The 27,956-nt window shown below is 42.4% G+C and overlaps 1 protein-coding gene across 4 annotated transcripts in view; it reads right to left on the reverse strand.

Moving 5' to 3' along the window:
• Positions 1-17,526: 17,526 nt before the first annotated feature.
• The window catches only part of LOC109874988 (paired box protein Pax-3), a 38,041-nt gene continuing 27,611 nt past the window's right edge, over positions 17,527-27,956 (reverse strand). For all 4 annotated transcript variants that reach the window (XM_031810884.1, XM_031810887.1, XM_031810886.1 and 1 more), the window contains exons 8-9: positions 19,983-20,255; positions 17,527-18,818 (exon numbers count right to left, since the gene is read on the reverse strand). In XM_031810884.1, coding sequence (XP_031666744.1) covers positions 18,801-18,818; positions 19,983-20,255 — 291 coding nt within the window. In that variant the 3' untranslated portion in view covers positions 17,527-18,800. The remainder of the gene's footprint in view (positions 18,819-19,982; positions 20,256-27,956) is intronic.

A 27,956-nucleotide genomic window follows, 5' to 3' on the forward strand; every position in this document is an offset into this window, starting at 1 on the left:
GATATTCCCAAAGATTGGAAAGCAGCTGCGGTCATCCCCCTCTTCAAAGGGTGGGACACTCTTGACCCAAACTGCTACAGACCTATATCTATCCTACCGTGCCTTTCTAAGGTCTTCGAAAGCCAAGTCAACAAACAGATTACCGACCATTTCGAATCTCACCATACCTTCTCTGCTATGCAATCTGGTTTCAGAGCTGGTCATGGGTGCACCTCAGCCACGCTCAAGGTCCTAAACGATATCTTAACCGCCATCGATAAGAAACATTACTGTGCAGCCGTATTCATTGATCTGGCCAAGGCTTTCGACTCTGTCAATCACCATATCCTCATCGGCAGACTCGACAGCCTTGGTTTCTCAAATGATTGCCTCGCCTGGTTCACCAACTACTTCTCTGATAGAGTTCAGTGTGTCAAATCGGAGGGTCTGCTGTCCGGACCTCTGGCAGTCTCTATGGGGGTGCCACAGGGTTCAATTCTTGGACCGACTCTCTTCTCTGTATACATCAATGAGGTCGCTCTTGCTGCTGGTGAGTCCCTGATCCACCTCTACGCAGACGACACCATTCTGTATACTTCCGGCCCTTCTTTGGACACTGTGTTAACAACCCTCCAGGCAAGCTTCAATGCCATACAACTCTCCTTCCGTGGCCTCCAATTGCTCTTAAATACAAGTAAAACTAAATGCATGCTCTTCAACCGATCGCTACCTGCACCTACCCGCCTGTCCAACATCACTACTCTGGACGGCTCTGACTTAGAATACGTGGACAACTACAAATACTTAGGTGTCTGGTTAGACTGTAAACTCTCCTTCCAGACCCATATCAAACATCTCCAATCCAAAGTTAAATCTAGAATTGGCTTCCTATTTCGCAACAAAGCATCCTTCACTCATGCTGCCAAACATACCCTTGTAAAACTGACCATCCTACCAATCCTCGACTTTGGCGATGTCATTTACAAAATAGCCTCCAATACCCTACTCAACAAATTGGATGCAGTCTATCACAGTGCAATCCGTTTTATCACCAAAGCCCCATATACTACCCACCATTGCGACCTGTACGCTCTCGTTGGCTGGCCCTCGCTTCATACTCGTCGCCAAACCCACTGGCTCCATGTCATCTACAAGACCCTGCTAGGTAAAGTCCCCCCTTATCTCAGCTCGCTGGTCACCATAGCATCTCCCACCTGTAGCACACGCTCCAGCAGGTATATCTCTCTAGTCACCCCCAAAACCAATTCTTTCTTTGGCCGCCTCTCCTTCCAGTTCTCTGCTGCCAATGACTGGAACGAACTACAAAAATCTCTGAAACTGGAAACACTTATCTCCCTCACTAGCTTTAAGCACCAACTGTCAGAGCAGCTCACAGATTACTGCACCTGTACATAGCCCACCTATAATTTAGCCCAAACAACTACCTCTTTCCCAACTGTATTTAATTTTTATTTATTTATTTATTTTGCTCCTTTGCACCCCATTATTTTTTATTTCTACTTTGCACATTCTTCCATTGCAAAACTACCATTCCAGTATTTTACTTGCTATATTGTATTTACTTTGCCATCATGGCCTTTTTTGCCTTTACCTCCCTTCTCACCTCATTTGCTCACATTGTATATAGACTTGTTTATACTGCATTATTGACTGTATGTTTGTTTTTACTCCATGTGTAACTCTGTGTCGTTTTATCTGTCGAACTGCTTTGCTTTATCTTGGCCAGGTCGCAATTGTAAATGAGAACTTGTTCTCAACTTGCCTACCTGGTTAAATAAAGGTAAAATAAATAAATAAATAAAAACAAGGTATCACAAGCAGTTGTTCCTCTTTAAAAAAAAATGTCAACCTTTATTTCTGAGAGTGTACATACAAAAGCAACCCGTTGAAGTCATTCTTATTTCATAACATATTACATGTTTTGTCAACAGTCTGTTGTTTGAATCGTGACTTTTAACTGCTGCCATTATTCCTTGTTTTCTAAAGGGTTCACCCCTCCAGAGCCAGTCACACAAGAGCCAACCACCTTCACCATGTAACACAGTAGACAGCAGTACTACACATTCACCATCTAATACAGTAGACAGTAGTACTACACCTTCACCATCAGTAGACAATAGTACTAGAGTTTCACCATCTAATACAGTAGACAGCAGTACTACACATTCACCATCAGTAGACAATAGTACTAGAGTTTCTCCATCTAATACAGTAGACAGCAGTATTACACATTCACCATGTAACACAGTAGACAGCAGTATTACACATTCACCATCTAATACAGTAGACAGCAGTACTACACCTTCACCCTCAGTAGACAATAGTACTACATTTTCACCATATAATACAATAGACAGCAGTATTACACATTCACCATCTAATACAGCAGACAGCAGAAATACACCTTCACCATCAGTAGACAGCAGTACTACACCTTTACCATCTAACACAGCAGGCAGGACTGCTAAACCTTCAGAATCTAAAAGAGTAGACAGCAATACTCCACCTTCACCAGAAGAAGGTAGCACAATAACAGCAGTCACAACGTCCACTCCTCTTGGTGATGATATCCAGGTATTCTATCCTGCAGAAAGAAACAATGTGTACTGAACAAAAAAATAAGCACAGCATGTAAAGCATTGGTCTCATGTTTCATGAGCTGAAATAAAAGATCCCAGAAAATGTCCTTATGCACAAAAAGCTTATTTCTCTCAAATTTTGTGCACAAATGTATTTACATCCATGTTAAGTGAGAATTTCTCCTTGGCCAAAATGATCCATTCACTTGACAGATGTGGCATATAAAAAAATATGATTAAACAGCATGATAATTACACAGGTGCACCTTGTGTTGGGGACAATAAAAGGCCACTCTAACATGTGAAGTCTTGTCACACAATACCATGCCACAGATGTCTCAAGTTTTGAGGCATCGTGCAATTGGCATGCAGACTGCAGGAATGTCCACCAGAACTATTGCTGGAGAACTGAATGTTAATTTCTCTACAATAAGCCACCTCCAACGTCATTTTAGAGAACTTGGCAGTACGTCCAACCGGCCTCACAACTGTGTAACCATGCCAGCCCAGGACCTCCACATCCGGCTTCTTCACCTGCGGGATCGTCTAAGACCAGCTACCAGCTGATGAAACTTTGGGTTTGCACAACCGAAGAATTTCTGCACCAACTGTCAGAAACCGTCTCAGGGAAGCTTGTCTGCCTGCTCGTTGTCCTTTCTGATCCACGCCCAAACTTCTTTTTGAATGTATCTCATGTTGCGTTTATATTTTTGTTCAATGTAGTTTACCATTTCATCCAGGATAAGCACCTGTTTCGACAAAGAATGGCACGTCAGTAAATAGTGCTCACTTATTAATATCCCTTTACACTTTTCTTTTTAAAACAGACAACAGAGTCTAACACAGGAGGAAGCAATACTACACCTTCACCGCTAGAGGACAGCACAGTCGCAAAAGTCACAGCCTCCACTACTCTGGATGTACCAGTATCTGAACTGTCAATCACACCTCTAATCACACCTATCCCCTAGTTGTATGGACCAAGAATGAATGCAGCAAATTACAAATTGTTTATCATATACATGGATTATTTCTGAACTTGGATCAACATGGACTCTTCAAGCAACACATACCACCCCTGCTGTGTCTAACCAGGTACATACAATCACCAGTCCAGCAGTCAAGTCATTTTGATCACGCAACTGACACAACACCACCAGTCATAACCCTGTTCTACAATATGCACACCACAACCATTGTCTCGAAGGACACAACTGAGATAGACCATAAGAACATCATAACCTCTTACAAAGGCAGGCTACAGTCCCCACTGCCAAGTTGCTCAAGAAGGAAATGTTTGTTTTTGTATAGGCCATACTTTACAGTATGAGTAGGATCATCATCTTAAAACTGATCAAATGAAATTGTGATTTTTTTCTCACAGATACCAAAACTCTGATCGCCCATTTGAGGGTCTCTATTGTTTCAGCTGGGGAGAGAAGTGAGGAAGAGATCATTGAGGCGTTGCACAATGTAAAAGAAGCTTACAATCATCAACTCTGACAAGGCTTCATTATTCAATAAAACGTTAGAAATCCCTACATAACCAGCATGAACCATAAATAGGCTATATTAAATCAACCTGCTGAGACACCAGGAAGGAGAGGCTTTATTTGTCTTCCTCTCCTCCTAGCTTGCAGCCCAGGTCCGAGCCTTTCTACAGAGGGAGTACTGTAAAGACTGCACACTCAGGATCAGAAACATCAGATGGACGTGAGACCAACATTTGATCCAAACCATTAACCCAAACAATCTTATGAGGTCCATGGCACTATCCCTCCTCGTATAACCCTAATATACACTAGGGTTCCAGGAGGGTTCTTTAGCTGTCCCCATAGGTTCCAGGTAGAACCCTTTTTGGTTCCAGGTAGAACTCCTTTGGGTTCCATGTAGAACCCTCTGTGGAAAGTGTTCTACATGGAACCCAAAAGAGCTCTACCTGTAATCAAATAGGTTCTACCTGGAACCAAAAATCGTTCTTCAAATGGTTCTCCTATGGGGACAGCCGAAGAACACTTTTAGGTTCTAGATAGCACCCTTTTTCTAAGAGTGTAGCCTGGGACCCACAGATATACCTACCTCTGAATATTCACAATGCCAGGTCACACTTTTAAAGCCATTTTAATTTTGGTTCCGGCTATATCTTTTTCAGACTAATGAAATATATGGCCTATTCATTTTAAATATTTGTATTTTACGTTATTTAACCAGGTTGGTCAGACATGTGCGATTGTAAGCGTATGATGCTGTTTGGGCATTTGTCACAAGGAGGCAGTAGAACCTTTTCTTCTTTCCAACATAAGCACAGTAAAATAAGCTTTCCTCTTTTGTTTCAACACTGTTTCATGAGTGGCTACCAAACAAAGTTATTTAGTGCAATTTGTGCAACAAATGCATTATTTAAAAGTACACACATAATGTTTTCATTTTTAGGTTAAACAATTTGTGCAGTTTTTAACGAATTCCTATTTGTATACGCAGAAAGAAAGAACATCAGCCAGAGCAGCGTGATATTATCCTTCCGCAGCACCTCATTTTCTCGGAGGCGTAGCCCACATTTTTTAAGCTTTTACACGTGTTCCAAACTTCAGATAGGACAACAGGCGCTGATGTGAGAAAACATGAGCAGTAGGAGCACAGCGCAAAAATCTAATTATGGGAGAAGAGGAAGGAGATTCCACCGCCCCAGGGACCGCGTTGTATTTTATAGCTACACCCGCTCTATCCAATTAGGGCAGTGCGGGCTCGATCTGACCCAGGATGCTGCTCCCTCTGACCCGGGAAATTGGGTTGTCCTCAAGGCCTACTCTCACCGCCTTTGACCAAGCTGTTAAAAGGTATCGACAGTCATGGGTTAGGTATACCAAGCTATTCTCAGCCACAATAGCCTTGGTTACCCCACTGAAGACACCGAACTAGGCTACAAACACTCTGCTTATTCATTGTAAAACACATAGCTTACATTTACGTCTTCATAAACTGGAATTTGTTTACTTTCTCTGTGTACCAATGCATGCCAAATATCTGACCATGCTTAATGGGGAGAAAATAATACGAGTGGAAGTGGAATCTGCACGAGCGCATTTAGGGATTGTGGACCTTTCCAGTCCGTTACTTTGACGCGCTGGCTGGATGCGCGGCCACTATCACAAGCGGGCAGAGCGCGCGCGTTTGATTGGCCTCTAACGCCACGGTGATATGAGCCTCGTCTCGTGGCACGGATTCGGGAGGGTTGTTAAATGTAGAACATAACAATACGTTGTTCGTCGTCGTAGTCGTCCCTCTCAATCCAGGTTGTTTATTTCAAAGCATCGCTGTAGCAGTGCGTGGTGCAAATGTTAAACGTATGTTCTCATTGCGCACATCTCCACAATCCTGCTAGATGTAATTTATGTTAGTTCTCTTGACTGATAAATTCTAAGGGTTCGCCTTTCTCCATCTCGGTTTGTAAACTCAGCTCATATAGGGTCACTGAGGGGTTGAAATCAGACCAAACCTTTAGCTCTGAACATACAGTATTAGCTTGCTGCTCCCAAGGGACAACTTCCCAAGGCAATGGCATAGGAATGCCACTCAGACCATGGCTCTGAGTAGGAGCATATAACTTTGGGCTTGATTATGGTTAACTTTTTTATTTTATTTTTTAAAATGTAGACCAGTCAATGCTTAGACCAAGGTCTCTTTTCCAGATGAGCCCTGTGTAGCACCGCAATACACATTAAAATAGAATACGCACATTAAACTACACATTCGAATACATATTAAAGTATACGTTATCATACACAACAATACACGTAAAGCAAAACACAATCGTAAAAAACAGACATATTCCTCAGTTAAAAGGTCCCCTAACAATCATCTGATATGCCCTAGAGGCACCAATTCCTCAATTTTTAAAGTGCATTGTAGATCATTCAACACCTAAAGTGCAAAAAAGAAGAAGCAGATCTACCCAACTCAGTGGAGATCAAACGGATCTCCAGAGTTAGTCATCCCTGAGCCCTGGTCCAGTAGGCCTTACAGTAGGTTATAAGGTAAGGTATGGCGAAGGTTTATGCAAGATGGTCTTATAGACAAACGAGTGCAATGCATCAATCTACAAGACTTCAAGGAGGGCCAGCCCACATCTTGATACAAAAAGCAATGATGTGCACTGAAACTATCTCACGTACTAAAGTGCAATGCGCTATGATAAACTGCACCCAATGACTTCAATACAGTCCCTTCTGCATTCATATAGACGATATCGGCATATTCAATAAGCAGAATGAATGTTGACTGAATTAAACGTTTTCTGCTCTTTAACGACAGACAGAACCAGTTTCTATAGAAGAAGCCTATTTTAATTCTTAATTTATTAACTAATTAATCAACATGCTTTTTTGAAAGATAGCTTTTCAACAATCCAGATGATATTTATAGGGGCACCGTCCAAAGTACATATGCATAAATCATTAGATATGTGATGTGGAAATTAACATACACTTGTTTTTAACTGTATTAAGTTCCAATTTCAGTTCAACAAATGCTTGGCAGATTGAAGCTCTGACAGAGCCTGGTCAGCTGTGGGGGCAATAGCACACCACAGTGTCATCTGCATACAGGTGATTATATTTTTATTTTTTTACAGATAAACCAATATTGTTAATGTAAATAGTAATTTTAAAAAACGGACCAAGAATGGATCCCTGTGGGACACCTTTTGTTATGTCCAGAAAACCTGATTTAACACCATCGGTAAATACACACAGTGTTCTGTCCTTTACATAATTTTCAAATCAGCTGCATGCAGCCTGGTCCAGGCCAATTGATGAAAGCCTCTAAATTAGTAAGGAGGGATCCACAGTGTCGAAGGCTTTAGACAGGTCAGTAAATAGGTCTGCACAATGTTTATTTTTATCCAAACAATTAAGAACTTATTTTTTTTAAGTAGCAGAGATAGTACTATGACCTGGTCTGAAACCTGACTGGTGTACATTTAGAATACATTTAGTAGTTAAAAGGATCTAAGTTTAGTATTTACCAAGGATTCTAGGAGTTTTGTTGGCAAGAGAGTTAGGAAATGGGGTGATAGTTATTTGGGCCACAAGGGTCACCACCTTTGTAAAGGGGGAGTATATTGGCCGCCTTCCAGACCCTGGGGATGGTACCAGAAATAATTGTAAGGTAAACATTTGTGTTAAAGATTCTGCAATCCGAGGAGGATCAAGCTGCAGCAAGAAAGGACCAAGCAAATCAGCCAAAGTGGATCTTGGACAAGGCATCTAGAACATGACAAGAAGAAAGTTGTTGAAATTAAAAAATGTTTCACTGATGTTGACGGAACATCCATTGAGCCAACTATAGGCTGGGAGAACGGGTCAGTTAAACCACAATTTCTTTCAAAGAAAACAAAAAAATCCAAAAAATTGATAAATGTGTACAGTATTTTGGCTTATGGCCATATCCATAACCAAAAGCAACATTTTGGGGTGATAGCGATATTCAGAGAACATGATGCCACAAGGGTTGATTTCGCATACTGTATGTAGCCACCATTCCCCCTTTTTTCACTCTGTCACACTTGAAGATATTGTAATGAGCAATGTCAATGTCCTTATCCAGGAATCAAGCCATTCACCCAAGTCTCTGTGAGAACCAAAATATCCGGGCTCGTGTCATGCAAGAAGTTCTATCTTTGACATCAAACTTTGTACGTTGATATGTAACAACCCAAGTCCTCTGTGTGATTTGTAAACAGCATGGGTATCCATATTATTTATGGTAGTTGATATAATAGCACTGGACAAGCTTACCACAGTGGCCTCCTCAATTGGGCTAACAGTAACAGAGCTAACTGTGGAATTCAACTTGATGGTCACAAGATTATTAATGAAAATGCCCCTGGAAATCTGTAGTAGTATGATGATAACGCTGTGCAATAGTGGGAACGGGAAAAGTTAACTGAGCAGGGGTTGGGCTGTTTTTGAGTCAATGCTATGACAAGCCTATGACATACACTACATGACCAGAAGTATGTAGATACCTTCTTGTTCAAACATCTCATTCCAAAATTAATGGGCATTTATGTGGAGTTGGTCCCCCCTTTGCTGCTATAACAGCCTACACTCTTCTGGGAAAGCTTTCCACTAGATGTTGGAACTTGCTTTCATTCCGCCACAAGAGCATTAGTGAGGTCGAGCACTGATGTTGGGCGATTAGGCCTGGCTCGCAGTCTGCGTTCCAACTCATTCAAAAGGTGTTTTATGGGGTTGAGGTTAGGGCTCTGTGCAGGCCAGTCATGTTCTTCCACACTGATCTCGACAAACCATTTCTGTATGGACCTCGCTTTGTGAATGGTGGCATTGTCATGCTGAAACAGGAAAGGGCCTTCCCCAAACTTTTGCCACAAAGTTGGAAGCACAGAATCGTCTAGAATGTCATTGTATGCTGTGGCATTAAGATTTCCCTTCACTGGAACTAAGGGGCCTAGCCTGAACCATGAAGAACAACTCCAGACCATTATTTCTCCTCCACCAAACATTGCAGTTGGCACTATGCTGTCGTGGCAGGTTGCGTCCTCCTAGGAAGCGGGATTCAGGAAGTGTGATTCATCACTCCAGAGGACTCGTTTCCACTGCTCCAGAGTCCAATGGCGGCAAGTTTTACACCACTCCAGCCGATGCTTGGCATTGTGCATGGTGATCTTAGGCTTGTGTGCAGCTGCTCGGCCATGGAAACCCTTTTTATGAAGCTCCTTTCGAACAGTTATTCTGCTAACGTTGCTTCCAGAGGCATTGGAACTCAGTAGTGAGTGTTGCAACAGGGGACAGACCATTTTTACATGCTTCAGCACTCAGCGGTACCGTTCTGTGAGCTTGTGTGGCCTACCACTTCGCAGCTGAGCCGTTATTGCTCCTAGACATTTCTTCTTTACAATAACAGCACTTACAGTTGACCCGGGTAGCTCTAGCAGGGCACAAATCTGACTAAGTGACTTGTTGGAAAGGTGGCATCCTATGACGGTGCCACGTTGAAAGTCACTGAGCTCTTCAGTAAGGCCCTTCTACTGACAATGTTTGTCTATGGAGATTGCATGGCTGTGTGCTCATTCTTTCATATTTGTATATACAGTACAGTTGAATTAGATCTTTAGAAAAAGGAAAGGCACTGTGATACAATATATTTTTGTATCTGTGTTTAAAATATTAACTTTCTTTAAAACCTCTAGGGCTCTAAGTGCAGTCGGTAACATAAATCTAAGCGCAGTCGGTAGCGCTATAGGTTCAGCAGTGTATCATAAATATCTTTGCTATTTTCACTATCACAATTATTGGCGCACTTGCTGGTGTTGGCACAAAAAGGCTAGGTTTTGATGAATTAACAAGTTGTGGGTGTGTGGAGGCTTGGCCCCACATTGGCCAATCAGAACGTGCTCCATGGTGAAATATGTGGTTGCTTCAAGTTGTGTATATACAGTCTTTTATGTACTGCCTTGGAATCAATTCCAATGCCAATGTTAGTCCATTTTAGTTTGTTAAATGGCTTACAGAAATGAAATTCCAAAATGTAGACCTATCTTTGCTAGACACGTTAACGTGAACCCATTTGCTGTCCACATTGGTCCAAATAGTTGCATGACTTCAATAGCATTCACACTGATATAGGGGCTAGGCCTACTGTAAATTGCATTATAGCTGAGCATGTACAGTGCCTTGCGAAAGTATTCGGCCCCCTTGAACTTTGCGACCTTTTGCCACATTTCAGGCTTCAAACATAAAGATATAAAACTGTATTTTTTTTGTGAAGAATCAACAACAAGTGGGACACAATCATGAAATGGAACAACATTTATTGGATACTTCAAACTTTTTTAACTAATCAAAACTGAAAAATTGGGTGTGCAAAATTATTCAGCCCCTTTACTTTCAGTGCAGCAAACTCTCTCCAGAAGTTCAGTGAGGATCTCTGAATGATCCAATGTTGACCTAAATGACTAATGATGATAAATACAATCCACCTGTGTGTAATCAAGTCTCCGTATAAATGCACCTGCACTGTGATAGTCTCAGAGGTCCGTTAAAAGCGCAGAGAGCATCATGAAGAACAAGGACACACCAGGCAGGTCCGAGATACTGTTGTGAAGAAGTTTAAAGCCGGATTTGGATACAAAAAGATTTCCCAAGCTTTAAACATCCCAAGGAGCACTGTGCAAGCGATAATATTGAAATGGAAGGAGTATCAGACCACTGCAAATCTACCAAGACCTGGCCGTCCCTCTAAACTTTCAGCTCATACAAGGAGAAGACTGATCAGAGATGCAGCCAAGAGGCCCATGATCACTCTGGATGAACTGCAGAGATCTACAGCTGAGGTGGGAGACTCTGTCCATAGGACAACAATCAGTCGTATATTGCACAAATCTGGCCTTTATGGAAGAGTGGCAAGAAGAAAGCCATTTCTTAAAGATATCCATAAAAAGTGTTGTTTAAAGTTTGCCACAAGCCACCTGGGAGACACACCAAACATGTGGAAGAAGGTGCTCTGGTCAGATGAAACCAAAATTGAACTTTTTGGCAACAATGCAAAATGTTATGTTTGGCGTAAAAGCAACACAGCTGAACACACCATCCCCACTGTCAAACATGGTGGTGGCAGCATCATGGATTGGGCCTGCTTTTCTTCAGCAGGGACAGGGAAGATGGTTAAAATTGATGGGAAGATGGATGGAGCCAAATACAGGACCATTCTGGAAGAAAACCTGATGGAGTCTGCAAAAGACCTGAGACTGGGACGGAGATTTGTCTTCCAACAAGACAATGATCCAAAACATAAAGCAAAATCTACAATGGAATGGTTCAAAAATAAACATATCCAGGTGTTAGAATGGCCAAGTCAAAGTCCAGACCTGAATCCAATCGAGAATCTGTGGAAAGAACTGAAAACTTCTGTTCACAAATGCTCTCCATCCAACCTCACTGAGCTCGAGCTGTTTTGCAAGGAGGAATGGGAAAAAATGTCAGTCTCTCGATGTGCAAAACTGTAGAGACATACCCCAAGCGACTTACAGCTGTAATCGCAGCAAAAGGTGGCGCTACAAAGTATTAACTTAAGGGGGCTGAATAATTTTACACGCCCAATTTTTTTGTTTTTGATTTGTTAAAGAAGTTTGAAATTTCCAATAACTGGTGTTCCACTTCATGATTGTGTCCCACTTGTTGTTGATTCTTCACAAAAAAATACAGTTTTATATCTTTATGTTTGAAGCGTGAAATGTGGCAAAAGGTCGCAAAGTTCAAGGGGGCCGAATACTTTCGCAAGGCACTGTACATGCAAAATATTGTCAATAAGCAAGATTCAATGAATTATTGATAAGGCCTAAAATGAGAACGAATAATTCTAATATGCTTGGTTGTAATACAATTAAACGGAAAACAAGCCATTTTTACAGGTTACAGATCACTTCTAAATACGAGATTCACAGGTATTCGCCAACGTAGCCAACATCATGAGGAGGGGGAGGGGGGTCACGCAGGTCCAAATCTGAATTTGCATGGCCAAAATAATGTGGGCCTGCCTACAATGCAAAGATTAAAAGGGAATGTCGGCTCACTGTTTTACTCCTCTCAAACGTAATATTTTAATATAGCTTTGGTGATTAAGATTCATTTCCAAGCAGTCTCAGGAGCCAAACCCTTTTTCGGCTGTATTGACTACTTCACGATTGCATTGGGCAGACAAAAAAAGCCTTGTTTTGAGAGGAGGGGGCGCTACGCTTGGTTTTTAATCAAATAAAAGGAAATGGGGAAAAAACATGTTTTTATGTTTCTAAATGCGAAATTTATAGGCACATTAGGCTACCCTTGTTCCACGCGCATATGGGCGGTCTGCGTCACAGCTGGATGGGCTGCGTTTCCGCTGTCAAAATTCATGCCATAATCAACTGTGACACTGCTAAAACTAGCTTTTAGTTAGTCTTAAATATCCCTATCAGCGCTGCCTGAAATTAGCACTTTAGATCATGTTTTTAATGGCACACCTCAAATATTTCCAACCCGCCCTTCTGACCAAAATCAAGCTGATATAAGACAGGTAAATTGCCGAACCTGTTGTTAGGTCTGGAAATGCTAGTGCGCCAGTTTTGGCAAGAGGAAATGGCAAACTAACGTGGGTTTGACACTGACACTGTCTTAACGCCAGCCGAAAATAGAACCCTTAGAGGCAGAGCATTCTACAATGACATGGCTCTATACATAACTGAGCAACGCATTGATTCTGTTTTTGGTTTGGGTACCGTTAAGAAACCCGGGGTGGCGTGTCTGGTGGGGTGTGTATGTTCGTTTGGAGTGTATGCAAATAGATTACACAAGTGCTTAGGCATTTTTCAACACACAACTGTTTCTTAAAAAGGCTAGAAGAGAAGTAGTCAATTTCTCCATAAACGTAAACCATGAAAGACTATCATGCATGTTTATGATGTTAGTTCTGTGTGTGTAGTTCAGGGCAAGGTGTGCTGCTTTGTTTTTAGCCAGCTGCAGCTTTGCTAGCTCTTCTTTGTGGCACCTGACCATGTTACCGGACATTAATCAAGATGGGATGATATCAGAGCCTGAACAACTAGTACAGTTGATCTTTGTGTCAAAAACTCAGAACATCTTTTAATAACTTTATTGCTCATTATTGTGCAATAACACAAACAAACCTCTTGTTGACTAAAACACCCCACTCAGAACAGGTTCTCTGCCCATGCATGTTTTCATAATTGTTAAGTTTATATGTCAAATGTAATGATTTGTCTCTTTCTACATACACACATGTTATCAAAGATACAAACACACACACTATCCATTCCACCGGGCCTTTAAGTGTCTCTTACGTTCTGTGGCATGTGGCGTGTGCCATGTATAAGGCCCTTCTGGAATTGATCCTGATTGGACCTCACAGGAGGAGATTCCGGCCTTCCGATGACCCACACTTGGAGATGTCCCCCCCCCCCCATCACAGACAGCCCTCTTCTGCATCCCCCACCCCTGATCCCCTCCTGCTTCCAGTGTCTCATTTTAAAATGTTGAGGAGGGGGAACAAAATTAAAGAAATTGTAGCTGAAGGTTTCACAAAATCACTAGCAGGTCCGCGAAAGGTCCATATTGAAGTTTTCCTGGATTTTCCGACTGTCAAAACATCTCTCTGCAGCATTGCCTCACGGCCAGCCAGCCCGCCAGACAACCCAACCCCAGGGCTCAGAGTTTCCTCTCCTTTACTCTACTCTTCAAAGTTAAATCTACTCTTTGTCGTTCAAATTCAAGTCCAAATCGTCTGTGTTCAATTTCTCCTTCCCTCCTCCTCCTTCGCCCATGAACTCTATGTAAGGGTCCTCCTTTTGTGCACTGTTGACAAAGCTCTTGAACAGGGGCATAGCCAGGAAGGAGTAGAAACCAATGACAAAGCTCTTGAACAGGGGCATAGCCAGGAAGGAGTAGAAACCAATGACAAAGCTCTTGAACAGGGGCATAGCCAGAAAGGAGTAGAAACCAATGACAAAGCGGATATAGAAGTAAGCGTTGTCGCAGGACGTCCTGGGGTCCTCAGCCATCGGGGTTGGGGTTGTGATGGGCATGGGGAGGGAGGATGATGGGGTGGTGGTGGTGTTGAGATTGTGGTGGACACGGTTACAACCATTGTATTCCAGTTCTTCTAGGATGATCTTCCTGCATTGGGAGAGTGGTGCAAGAAGCAGGGTTTGGTTCATGGCGAAAGAGATGAGAGGGAAATAGAGATGTAGGGAAATAGAGATGAAAGGGAAATAGAGATGAGAGGGAAATAGAGATGAGAGGGAAATAGAGATGAGAGGGAAATAGAGATGTAGGGAAATAGAGATGAGAGGGAAATAGAGATGAGAGGGAAATAGAGATGAGAGGGAAATAGAGATGAGAGGGAAATAGAGATGAGAGGGAAATAGAGATGTAGGGAAATAGAGATGAGAGGGAAATAGAGATGCAGGGAAATAGAGATGTAGGGAAATAGAGATGAGAGGGAAATAGAGATGAGAGGGAAATAGAGATGAGAGGGAAATAGAGATGTAGGGAAATAGAGATGTAGGGAAATAGAGATGTAGGGAGAGGATAAAATAAAAATGGTATCAAAAGTATCCAATGGTGGAATGAGAGACGATGAAGAAAGAGTCCTAGAGAGAGGAAGACTTTGGAGAAAGACGTGCAGAGGGAAACTAAGAGAAGGGGTAAATGGAGAGATAGAGGGTGAAGTGACGACACAGCTGCATTGGGAAAGGAATGTTGTTCCTAACCTGGCAGCTCTCTGACACTGGATTAAGAGGCATTGCTGAGATTAATTCCACTTACCACCCTTACCAGTAAAAGACCATGGCAGCTACAGGGCAAAGTTCCTCCGGGCAAAATATCAGAGAGAGTTCAGTCTATCAATTATGATATAAACATGGTTGAAATGTCATACTGATAAATGTCACTAGGCTAAAATAGCATACACACACCATGCAGAAAAGTCATGCCAGATCAATGTATCCTTTTTAACTTTTTGCCTTCAATCATAACTTTGCTTTACCCAAAACATTGATCAAAGCTTGTTTTTCTCTTTCTCCCTCTTCCCGCTCTATCTTTCTCTAAAATCAACGATTATTCACTCCTCCCTCCCTTTCTATCTCCCTCCCTCTCTTCTGAAACACCTCCTCCCCTTCCTTCACTTTCTATTGGAGGGCCGGGAGGCTGCAGGAGACTGGCGTTGTTGTCAGCTCCGGTCAAGTACTCTACACATTTCAAAGAGTGTTGGGGTCAGGGGTTAAGTTGTCTCCAGTGTGTGGCTGCTTGAGTGACACTCTGCTTCAGAGGAGGCCTTTGGCTCCTACTTCCATTGTGTTCAACAAGTTAAGCACTTGTAAAAAGAGTTTGCCGAAGGACTAAGAAAACAGTGAAATGGTATCTCGCCTTGATCTCTCAACGTTAACGTTCGAGCTTGGACACACAAGTAAACATTAACACGCAACCATACACACTATTGAAAATAAACACACAATGTAGGAAAACATGCACACACACAGGAAGATGTATGAACTTATACATGGACACACACACACACCATATAAAATGAGTGACACTGCCAGCTGCATACACCTGATCCCTGGATCCCCCCTTCAGAGAGAGAGAAAGAAAGAACGAAAGAAGATGAGAAGAATGAGAGTGATAAAAACACCGATATCCATAACTTGTGAAGTGTCAGACAACTGGCTGAGTGTTTTTCTTTCTGCCAGGGCGCTGGGATCGGAACGTTTTGCCCTCTGAACCCCATGTGTGCCCCAAATGGTGCCCTATGTCCTAGATAGTGCACTACTTTTGACCAGAGCCCCTTTTAGTGCACAATCTAGGGAATAGGGTGCCATTTGGGACGTGAACGCAGTCTGAACCCCAGTCTGAATCCTAGAGAGACAGTGGCAGTGACTAATGTCCCAGTGTGTCTGTGGTGTTGTGTTTAGATCGTTTACAGGGTGCTCTGTTTTACTCATTACGGGTGTGAAGGGTCCCCCGGGGAGGAGGAATTTGTCCGAAAGCGGTGTTTATGAAAGGGAATATATTTATGAATGAGTCAATGTGCCTTTAAAGTGTTAGGGAGACACTGTGCTGCAGGGAGAGAGAACATGAGTGGATGAGAGGCACCGACCGACTGTCCGTCATCAGTCATGGAGAATGCTTGTTCTTAGACCACAATAAAAGCATGTTCTATGCTCAATTCGCTTTTGTGTGTGTGTGTGTGTGTGTGTGTGTGTGTGTGTGTGTGTGTGTGTGTGTGTGTGTGTGTGTGTGTGTGTGTGTGTGTGTGTGTGTGTGTGTGTGTGTGTGTGTGTGTGTGTGTGTGTGTGTGTGTGTGTGTGTGTGTGTGTGTGTGTGTGTGTGTGTGTGTGTGTGTGTGTGTGTGTGTGTGTGTGTGTGTGTGTGTGTGTGTGTGTGTGTGTGTGTGTGTGTGTGTGTGTGTGTGTGTGTGTGTGTGTGTGTGTGTGTGTGTGTGTGTGTGTGTGTGTGTGTGTGTGTGTGTGTGTGTGTGTGTATATAGGAATGGGGTGAGTGGGTGGCAGATTGTTCCACTTATTTTTCTTGGAAAACAAAACATATCTTATTGCAGGAAAAACTGTAGTTTCCAATATGGATACTTGAAATATGAATGAAAGAGTGGAAGTCCTGAATGAAAAACTCAATTCTGAATTTCAGTAAAGAAAGGCAGTGGATGGTCACTTGGGACATTTCCATCTTGTCTTGTCTGAGTCATTGCTCTGTTGGCTTGAGTTCCCTTTGTTTAATACAGGTCCAGTATCTCAGTGTTTCTTAACCTTGGGTCCTGGGGACCTAAAGGGCTGATTGAAATGATCAACTCATCATCAAGCTTTGATGATTTGAATCAGGTGTGTAGTGTGAGGGCAAAAACAGAAATGTGAACCACTTTGGGTCCCTGGGACCAGGATTAAAGAACGCCACAGAGTATCTAAATCAGATGTACCTAAATGTAGAGGTCCTGAATGGGCAAGTAATCTGTTCTCAGTAATCTCATCAATGATATTTACCCAAATTCAGAACTAGTTCATATCTTATCATAACTCGTAGTTAGCTAATATCTGTACTTACATTTTTCAGTACATAATCAAAATTGTAAAGCCCATAGACAGTATGGTAAAGACAGACACACATTGGTTTGAAATAAATGAAAACACGTCAGCCTGCACACATTTTTATATATTTTATTATAAATAGTAAATAGTGCTGCATTTGACACGAGACATATTAAAACACAAATCATCTTATGCAGTCATAAATGAAAATGATAAATGCATACAAAGGAAACAAGGCAGAAAAATAAAGGTTTGATTTCCACACAACTGAATGCTATGATCAGGGATAATAACAGAGAAGAGGTGGACTGAATAAATACTAAATGAATGAGAGTGGTATGTTTTACCAGGTCCGATTTACACTTGATTGGACTGTGACTGGTAGCCTGGGCCTGTATTCACAAAGTGTATCGGAGTAGGAATGCTGTTTTGTCATTTTGATCATAACTAATATGATTATATGGACAGGAGGGACCTGATCCTAGATCAGTACTCCTACTCTGAGATACTTTCTGAATATAGGCCCTGGTCCTACTCCGATTTCTTCTCAAATCTGCCATTGAAATCAATGCAAGGTTTATGCAAAAGTCCAAGCTACCTGTACGTGCACAGATCTTGTGTTAGGATGATTCTCGCTTCAAAGTGATCCGTGCAACCCAGCTACCATTGTTTTTGCTCAAAACAATATGGATTACAAAAAGGATGTAGTCAGTTAATTGAGGAGATTGTTATACAGGGATGTGTCAATTCATTTCATCTGAGGTTTGAATGTATTGCACTTCTTTGGGTTGCCGCCGCTTCCATCTACTACAGTATATTTCTCTCTCTATCATCCTAGTTGGGTGAAAGACTGTCCAGACCTTCACTGTCCAGACCTACAGTACATATGCTTAGAGTCATTTTTACAAATCAAATTGATGGCAGTTTTTCTTCTCCTGATAGAACACATTTAATTTCCCCAATTCATATCAAATAATACAAAGTCTCAGCACGCAGTATTTCCCTCTGACATTGTGAGTGCCTTTACATAGAGCATTGTGGCTGAGTGAGCGGTGTGCCTATTGCAGGTCCATACATCATCCTTATGCCTCGGGATTGTGCCCTAAAACCTTATTTTCCTCCCTTCATCACAATATACCCTGAAAGCACATCCATGGAAGGAAAACTGTTTACCCAGTCCTCTCCCACTCTCTGCCACTTATTACAAATCAAAGGCAGAGTGTTGAATGAGTGAATGTGGTTTTTTGTTGGGGTTTAATTCACTCCTTTTTTTTAATCCTCTTCTTCTCCTTCTCTCCATTTATTTTTCTCGTCAAGCATGGAGAGCGAGGCGTGCTTGGTTTTCGGAGCATGAAGTGAAGCGCGAGCGGGGCGAGTGCCAGGTAACTAGAGAGGGCTTCCCCTTTGGTCCTGATTATCCCATTGAGTCAACCCTCCCCCTCACATCCCCGAATCCCCAAAACAACCCCCTTCCCTCCATCTCTCTGGGTTGTCCCTTCTCCTCAGGGGCTGGGTGGGGAGAAGGCAGAGGGGGGAAGAAGAGAGGAAAGGGGAGTGCTCCAGAGTTGTCGGGTTGACCAGAGATCTCATCCACTCCTGGCCATGGTGGGGCTTCAGATAATGAAAGGCACCTGAGAGAAAAGGAGAAAAAGAGGGGAAGGGTTGGAACTGTTCTCCATTGGGTTTCATGTCACTCTCTACCTCCTGTGTCAGGGAAACATCATGCCTGATGAGTAAGGAGGTAAATAGTGGGTGAGAGGGATGAGAGCAGTGAGAGGTGGAGAGAAGGGAGGGGTTGAGGGAGTTAAAGAGAGGCAAGGAGTGTGAGGCAGATCTGGGGCTTTTCCCTGTGGCTGGGCTGTACTGTACTGCCCTTGCTGCGTTGGTCCTGGCTGTGGCTCTGCTCCAGTGATCAACAACAACTCAGACTGCATCTGACCTGCACAGAAACACATGGTTCTAATCCCCGCCTGCCAGAGGCCATTTCGCTCCCCGTTAAAAAGGCCCCCTCTCAAACCCACCTTCCACCCACCCCTCTCTTACCAACCCCCTACCCCTGCGAGCTGCCTGCACACAGGTCCCGAGCCAAATTAATGACATCAAGATGCCGCCACTGATGGGCCAGTATACACTACTCAACATGTGGCAGTGTACCTCACCCCCCCCCCCCCCCCTGCCTGTCAAACATGTTTTGGGGAAGCCGCCCATTTGATTTGGGGAGGTATCTTTGTTACCCAGGGGTCATTACATGGCTAGGTGAGTGAGCGGAGGGTTTGGTGGTCCAGCTCATCACACGGGTCGTGGAAGGTCACAGGCTGATGGTTATGGGGGAGGCCCCACTGACATACCTCTGTATCGGGCCACGTGGATATATGGCGTGGGTAAGTGCTTGAAGCTAATAGTAATGTAAACCGAAGTGCCCTCTGGACTACTAGCCGTGCCTCTGACATACATGTAATGTCACAGCCTGATTTGAGAGCGTGATTCAAGAGGCTCACTCATCATGTTGGCCTTTGCAATTAACGTGGGTTATGATTCTGAAAACCTAAACCTTGAGTATGGTCTTTAATCATAGGAGACTATATACCGGTATATAGAAATGAATGGAGTTAGTATACCTCTAATGCTAATCTAATGTGTCTTTTATACAGACATTTAAGCAGAATGTTCTTTTCAGAATAACTTACAATCAATTGCATTCAAATAAAAAAAGGATCAAAATAACTAATACACAAATACCTTTAAAAATACCTTGACATGATTAGATCATTGCACATAAAACTCACATGACCCACCTTGCTCTGTCCATACTGTCCGTACTGGTATGAGGGGTGGTGGTCCATAGCGTAGGCTGGGGAACTGTAGGTGGGCGGGCAGTAGGACTGGGAGTTGGGCAGGGTGGGCATGCTGGTCAGGCCTGGCAGACCCTCCAGGCCCCGCTGGGAGCCGTGGCAGCTGGCCGCCATACCACCCCCGGGCTCCATCCCACCAGTCAGGGGAGAGAGGGCAAAGTCACTCTGGTGGCTAGGCTGGTGGGGCACTCCTCCCGGGTTCAACAGCCCCATCACCTGGAGAGACAGAGGAGAGAGGTTAGAATGGAATGGATTGTGGTGGGATACAGTGGAATAGAGTAGAGTATTGTAGAATGTGGTAGACATGAAGAATAGAGAAGGATAACATTTAACAGAATACTTTTTCTCATACAGGTTACGCAAGTTTCATTTGTTCACAAACAAATGAATAGATACAGTTGAAGTTGGAAGTTTACATACACCTTAGCCAAATACATTTAAACTCAGTTCTTCACAATTGCTGACATTTAATCTTAGTAAAAATTCCCTGTCAAAGGTCAGTTAGGATCACCACTTCATTTTAAGAATGTGAAATGTCAGAATAATTGTAGAGAGAATTATTTATTTCAGCTTTTATTTCTTTCATCACATTCCCAGTGGGTCAGAAGTTTACAAACACTCAATTAGTATTTGGTAGCATTGTCTTTAAATTGCTTAACTTGGGTCAAATGTTTCGGGTAGCCTTGCACAAGCTTCCCACAATAAGTTGGGTGAATTTTGGCCCATTCCTCCTGACAGAGCTGGTGTAAGGTTTGTAGGCCTCCTAGCTCGCACACGCTTTTTCAGTTCTGCCCACACATTTTCTATAGGATTGAGGTCAGGGCTTTGTGATGGCCACTCCAATACCTTGACTTTGTTGTCCTTAAGCCATTTTGCCACAACTTTGGAAGTATACTTGGGGTCTTTGTCCATTTGGAAAACCCCTTGCGACCAAGCTTTAACTTCCCGACTGATGTCTTGAGATGTTGCTTCAATGTATCCACATAGTTTTCCATCCTCCTGATGACATCTATTTTGTGAAGTGCACCAGTCCTTCCTGCAGCAAAGCACCCCCACAACATGATGCTGCCACCCCCGTGCTTCACGGTTGGGATGGTGTTCTTCGGCTTGCAAGCATCCCCTTTTTCCTCCAAATATAACAATGGTAATTATGGCCAAACAGTTCTATTTTTGTTTCATCAGACCAGAGGACATTTCTCCAAAAAGTACCATCTTTATCCCCATGTTCAGTTGCAAACCGTAGTCTGGCTTTTTTTTATGGCGGTTTTGGAGCAGTGGCTTCTTCCTTGCTGAGCGGCCTTTCAGGTTATGTCGACATAGGACTCGTTTTACTGTGGATATAGATACTTCTGTACCTGTTTCCTCCAGCATCTTCACAAGGTCCTTTGCTGTTGTTCTGGGATTGATTTGCACTTTTCACGCCAAAGTAAGTGGATCACAGGGAGACAGAACACGTCTCCTTCCTGAGCGGTATGACGCCTGCGTGGTCCCATGGTGTTTATACTTGCATACTATTTTTTGTACAGATGAACGTGGTACATTCAGGCATTTGGAAATGGCTCCGAAGGATGAATCAGACTTGTGGAGGTCTGCAATTTTTTTCTGAGGTCTTGGCTGATTTCTTTTGATTTTCCCATGATGTCAAGCAAAGAGGCACTGAGTTTGAAGGTAGGCCTTGAAATACATCCACAGGTACACCTCCAATTCACTCAAATGATGTCAATTAGCCTATCAGAAGCATCTGAAGCCATGACATCATTTTCTGGAATTTTCCAAGCTGCTTAAAGGCACAGTCAACTTAGTGTATGTAAACTTCTGACCCACTGGAATTGTGATACAGTGAATTATAAGTGAAATAATCTGTCTGTAAACAATTGTTGGAAAAAATGACTTGTGTTATGCACAAAGTAGATTTGCCAAAACTATAGTTTGTTAACAAGAAATTTGTGGAGTGGTTGAAAAACGAGTTTCAATGACTCCAACCTAAGTGCATGTAAACTTCCGACTTGAACTGTAAGTACAGCCCTTACATGGCTTAATCCATGAAGACAAACGTACAAATAGCTGTACTGTATCTTTAGTATAGTACTGTATCTTTAGTATAGTACTGTATCTTTAGTATAGTACAGTATCTTTAGTATAGTACTGTATCTTTAGTATAGTACTGTATCTTTAGTATAGTACTGTATCTTTAGTATAGTACTGTATCTTTAGTATAGTACTGTATCTTTAGTATAGTACTGTATCTTTAGTATAGTACAGTATCTTTAGTATAGTACTGTATCTTTAGTATAGTACTGTATCTTTAGTATAGTACTGTATCTTTTGTATAGTACTGTATCTTTAGTATAGTACTGTATCTTTTGTATAGTACTGTATCTTTAGTATAGTACTGTATCTTTAGTATAGTACTGTATCTTTAGTATAGTACTGTATCTTTTGCACATGTAACACATGCTTTTGCTCATGCAACAGTATTTTTCACACATAACATACTTTTGTATTGATGTCAAAAGGACATATGCATGAAAGTTCAATTTGAGCGATCATATCACGAGTTGGGGTATGTACAGAGTCACACAGTACATATTAGGAATGCTGACTGTGTCAAAGAGGACGAGAGGAGAGTTCAAGATGGAGGAAGAACAACAGGGATTGACTGGTGAATCTATTACAGTTGTAAAAGTTACTAATCCTCACCGGGCCTAAAAAAAAAGATGTCAGTTCACATCAGAGAAAACGTCTTTCAACTCAGTCTCGGGAAACATTAGATGGATTTTCCAGGAATATATTTGTGAGGACACATTGAATTTCTGACATTCTTTGAAGGCTGTTAGAAAATACCTTAGGGTCCTGTAACAAACTGTACATCCGACTACCCATAAAAAATTAAATCATCTATACAAAAATCACGCAACGTCTTTATGAGTCTTCAACTTGACATGTATGCCTACTCTTCATTGACAGACAACTGTAACCCTGTTGATTCTTACTGACCATGACTATGTAACTTGGTTCTGTTATATTATACATAGTTTCTAGAATAACCTCTCCTATCCTTCTTTCCTTTCCTCTCTTCTCCTTCTTTACTCCTCTCCTCTCCTCTCCTCTCCTCTCCTCTCCTCTCCTCTCCTCTCCTCTCCTCTCCTCTCCTCTCCTCTCCTCTCCTCTCCTTCTTTCCTTTCCTCTCCTCTCCTGGTTGTGACCATATGAGACACATTATACTGTGTTCACCCAGACACATGGTTCCTGTTACATCATTTCCTAAGTGACAGACGGACGGGGGAGCCCGCATCAGTTCGGGACCGCACAGTTCTGGTCCACTACACCACTAAATAGCATTTTCAGAATGACTCTGTGGAGTTTTTACTGTATCCTATGGAATGGAATCGAAAAGGTTGTTCATGGAGGTTATTTACTATGCTAAATTTACATTTTTCATGAAACATGTTATATTTTATAAACATAGTAAAAAGACATTCACAATACAAAACCTATGGTAAATAACTTGTTAATTAATTTCGTTGTCAGAGTCTACTAGATAAAGCAGATGGTGTGTTTAACATGATACAATTTATGAATGACCGTTTATGTGTTTGGACAGTATACTAAAGGAGAAAAACAGACGTGAATCCTTCTTTTTCTCCCTCTCCCTCTCTCCCTTCCATCCCCACCCACTCAGTCTTCTCCCTCCTTCCCTTTCTCTCTCTCCAGCTTTCTCATTTGATGCCCAAATTCACTGTGTCCTTATGGGGCCTACATGGAAAGGCCACAGGGTACGTGGGAACAAGGAGTATGATTCTTTAACACATTTCCAATAAGTAAGTGTGTGTGTGTGTGTGTGTGTGTGTGTGTGTGTGTGTGTGTGTGTGTGTGTGTGTGTGTGTGTGTGTGTGTGTGTGTGTCTGTGTGTGTGTGTGTGTGTGTGTGTGTGTGTGTGTGTGTGTGTGTGTGTGTGTGTGTGTGTGTGTGTGTGTGTGTGTGTGTGTGTGTGTGCGTGTGTGTGTGTGAAGCACTTTCTGTTAGGGGTTAAGAGGTCTCCTTGGTGATACATCGTGAACAGCTGCATGAGAGTTTGTGTGTGACGAGATATCGCCAAAACGGAGGGGAAAATAGGTGGAGTTAGTGACCGTTAGAAACATACAGCAAGAGAGAGAGGGAGAAGGAGGGAGAGATAGACAGAGAGGGGGGGAGAGAGAGAAAGTAGATATAAACAGGCACGAGAGTGACAAAGGTAGACAAGATCATGAAAGAGTGACATATATAGAGAGAGAGAGCAAAAGAGAGACAATACTGTGAGAAATAAACCGAAAGAGACACTTTAAAAAGAGGCAGAGAAAATGGCAGAATGCTGAACTAATGGTGAATAATTGAAGGATAATCGTGTTGCTTCCCCACCTGGCAGCCACACGCACACACACACACGCACACACACACACACAGACATATATGCCCGACAGCCACACACACACACATACACAATATCTGTCTGAGAGTATGTAATTTACAGGAGCTCTGTCAGAGGAATCTAACCTTACGCGTCTCAGGAACATGCTGATGTGTGACTGACTACAAATGGGAAACACATGGAGGTCAACACATCCCATTCATCTTACAGTGTGTGTGTGTGTGTGTGTGTGTGTGTGTGTGTGTGTGTGTGTGTGTGTGTGTGTGTGTGTGTGTGTGTGTGTGTGTGTGTGTGTGTGTGTGTGTGTGTGTGTGTGTGTGTGTGTTTGTCTGTGCATGCCCGTGCATCTGTGTATGTTTGAGTATATGTGTGGATTGAGGGTGGGGAAATATATGTAAATGATTTTTTCTGAATGGAAAACCCAAATGTTAAAAGTGTAGATAACAATACGTATAGATCCTTATTACATGTGGACATTGTACTGCCGTCATGGCGAGAGAATTAGAATTTAACCCATATTTCCTCCGATTTGAGGTCAGATACGGGATTAGAGGAGAGATAACTGTATACAATCCAATTGATACGGTTATCTGATCAAAAAAAACCTGTGTGCATGTGTGTGTTTACATGCATGCCTGTGTGTGTCTGAGACTGTTTGCGCATGCGCACTAGGGCCGACCCCATTTAGTCGACTGGTCAATTGTTTGGTCGATAGGCTGTTTTTCAACCAAGATTTATTTTAGTCAAGCAGTGGCAAATGATATATTAAAACAATTACGGCACACGAGACACCTGTTTGATTCACTCCTGTCTGAGGGGACTAATCCATTGGGGAGGCCGCGGGGATGGCACTCCAGTAACACCAGTAGTACATTTACCAATAATTACCATCATTTCTCATCTACAATGTTTGTTTGTTATGGTCCTTTCTGTTAATGCATTCAATATATTATTATTACAGTCTTACCGATGTCATTGTAGAAGTGGACACGTTGTTTGCAGAGCGCACAACTTAGGCTACAAGTTTGGGTTAATTTCATTCCATTTATGAGTTTTCAATTTATTCATTGTCTTTTGTTTGGAGCACTCCTGTCAATGTTGTGTAACCTGATCTAACCGCACCTGATTACGCACAGAAGTAGGCTACCTGGCCTGCACGCAAATGTAGGCCTATAAATGTGCCCATTTGGGGATCTGATACTATTTCTGATTGGCTTAACTCACCATCACTGTGGAGCTTCTCAAAGTAGGAGAGAAAGAGAGGGAGTGAGACAGAGGTAGAGAAAAGAGAGTGGCGAGATAGACAGATTGAGAGAGGGGGAGAGAGAGAGAGAAAGTAGAGATAAACAGGCATGAGAGTGACAAAGGGAGACAGAAGAGAATGAAAGAATTACATATTGACAGAGAGAGAGAGAGAGAGAGAGATAGTAGTTGATACGTGTCAAGTTCCTTGCAGACAGGCCATGCATAGCCAATGTGATTCATAGGATATTTATTTTTATCAATGTTTTTATTTGTATTTTTACATATTGGCAACGGCAATTTAAATATACAGTACCAGTCAAAAGTTTCAGAACACCTACTCCTTCAAGGGTTTTTCTTTATCTTTACTATTCTCTACATAGTAGAATAATAGTGAAGACATCAAAACTATGAAATAACACATACAGAATCCTGTAGTAGCCAAAAAAGTGTTAAACAAATCAAAATATATTTTACAATTGAGATTCTTCAAAGAAGCCGCCCTTTGCCTTGATGACAGTTTTGCAAACTCTTGGTATTGCAAAGGTCAGCTTCAGGATGGGTCGGGAGCAGTTTTTTTCTTTTCAGTTAGGCTATATTGATCTCTGGCTCCCTCTTTAGTAATTTGTGTGTCTTCATTTTTAATTGCAGTGCTTAAAGCATCAGACCAGCTCAGTAGCCTGCATATAGTTGATTTTACTCAAACATATATGGAAAAATACACATACATTTGTTTTTGTCAAATCGGGTGGCTAAGATATTTTTTGTTAGGGAAAGTCCTAATGTGTCTCAGCCTATGTTTGCCTGTACGTTCACATTCACGAGCTCCATAAGTATTTGGACAGTGAAACATTTTGTTGTTTTGGCTCTGTACTCCAGCACTTTAAAAATGATTCAATGACTTTGAGGTTAAAGTCCAGACTGTCAACTCTAATTTGAGGGTATCTTCATCCATATCGGGTTAACCATTTACAAATTGCAGCACTTTTTGTATATACAGTGGGGCAAAAAAGTATTCAGTCAGCCACCAATTGTGCAAGTTCTCCCATTTAAAAAGATGAGAGAGGCCTGTAATTTTCATCATAGGTACACTTCAACTATGACAGACAAAATGAGAAAAAAAATCCAGAAAGTCACATTGTAGGATTTTTTATGAATTTATTAGCAAATTATGGTGGGAAATAAGTATTTGGTCACCTACAAACAAGCAAGATTTCTGGCTCTCACAGACCTGTAACTTCTTCTTTAAGAGGCTCCTCTGTCCTCCACTCGTTACCTGTATTAATGGCACCTGTTTGAACTTGTTATCAGTATAAAAGACACCTGTCCACAACCTCAAACAGTCACACTCCAAACTCCATTATGGCCAAGGCCAAAGAGATGTCAAAGGACACCAGAAACAAAATTGTAGACCTGCACCAGGCTGGGAAGACTGAATCTGCAATAGGTAAGCAGCTTGGTTTGAAGAAATCAACTGTGGGAGCAATTATTAGGAATTGGAAGACATAAAAGACCACTGATAATCTACCTCGATCTGGGGCTCCACGCAAGATCTCACCCCGTGGGTCAAAATGATCACAAGAACGGTGAGCAAAAATCCCAGAACCACACGGGGCGAACCTAGTGAATGACCTGCAGAGAGCTGGGACCAAAGTAACAAAGCCTACCATCAGTAACACACTACGCCGCCAGGGACTCAAATCATGCAGTGCCAGACGTGTCCCCCTGCTTAAGCCAGTACATGTCCAGGCCCATCTGAAGTTTGCTAGCGAGCATTTGGATGATCCAGAAGAAGATTGGGAGAATGTCATATGGTCAGATGAAACCAAAATATAACTTTTTGGTAAAAACTCAACTCGTCGTGTTTGGAGGACAAAGAATGCTGAGTTGCATCCAAAGAACACCATACCTACTGTGAAGCATGGGGGTGGAAACATCATGCTTTGGGGCTGTTTTTCTGCAAAGGGACCAGGACGACTGATCCGTGTAAAGGAAAGAATGAATGGGGCCATGTATCGTGAGATTTTGAGTGAAAACCTCCTTCCATCAGCAAGGGCATTGAAGGTGAAACATGGCTGGGTCTTTCAGCATGACAATGATCCCAAGCACACCACCCGGGCAACGATGGAGTGGCTTCGTAAGAAGCATTTCAAGGTCCTGGAGTGCTCTAGCCAGTCTCCAGATCTCAACCCCATAGAAAATCTTTAGAGGGAGTTGAAAGTCTCTGTTGCCCAGCAACAGCCCCAAAACATCACTGCTCTAGAGGA

This window comes from Oncorhynchus kisutch, linkage group LG30, assembly GCF_002021735.2.
Source record: "Oncorhynchus kisutch isolate 150728-3 linkage group LG30, Okis_V2, whole genome shotgun sequence".
NCBI lineage: Eukaryota > Metazoa > Chordata > Actinopteri > Salmoniformes > Salmonidae > Oncorhynchus > Oncorhynchus kisutch.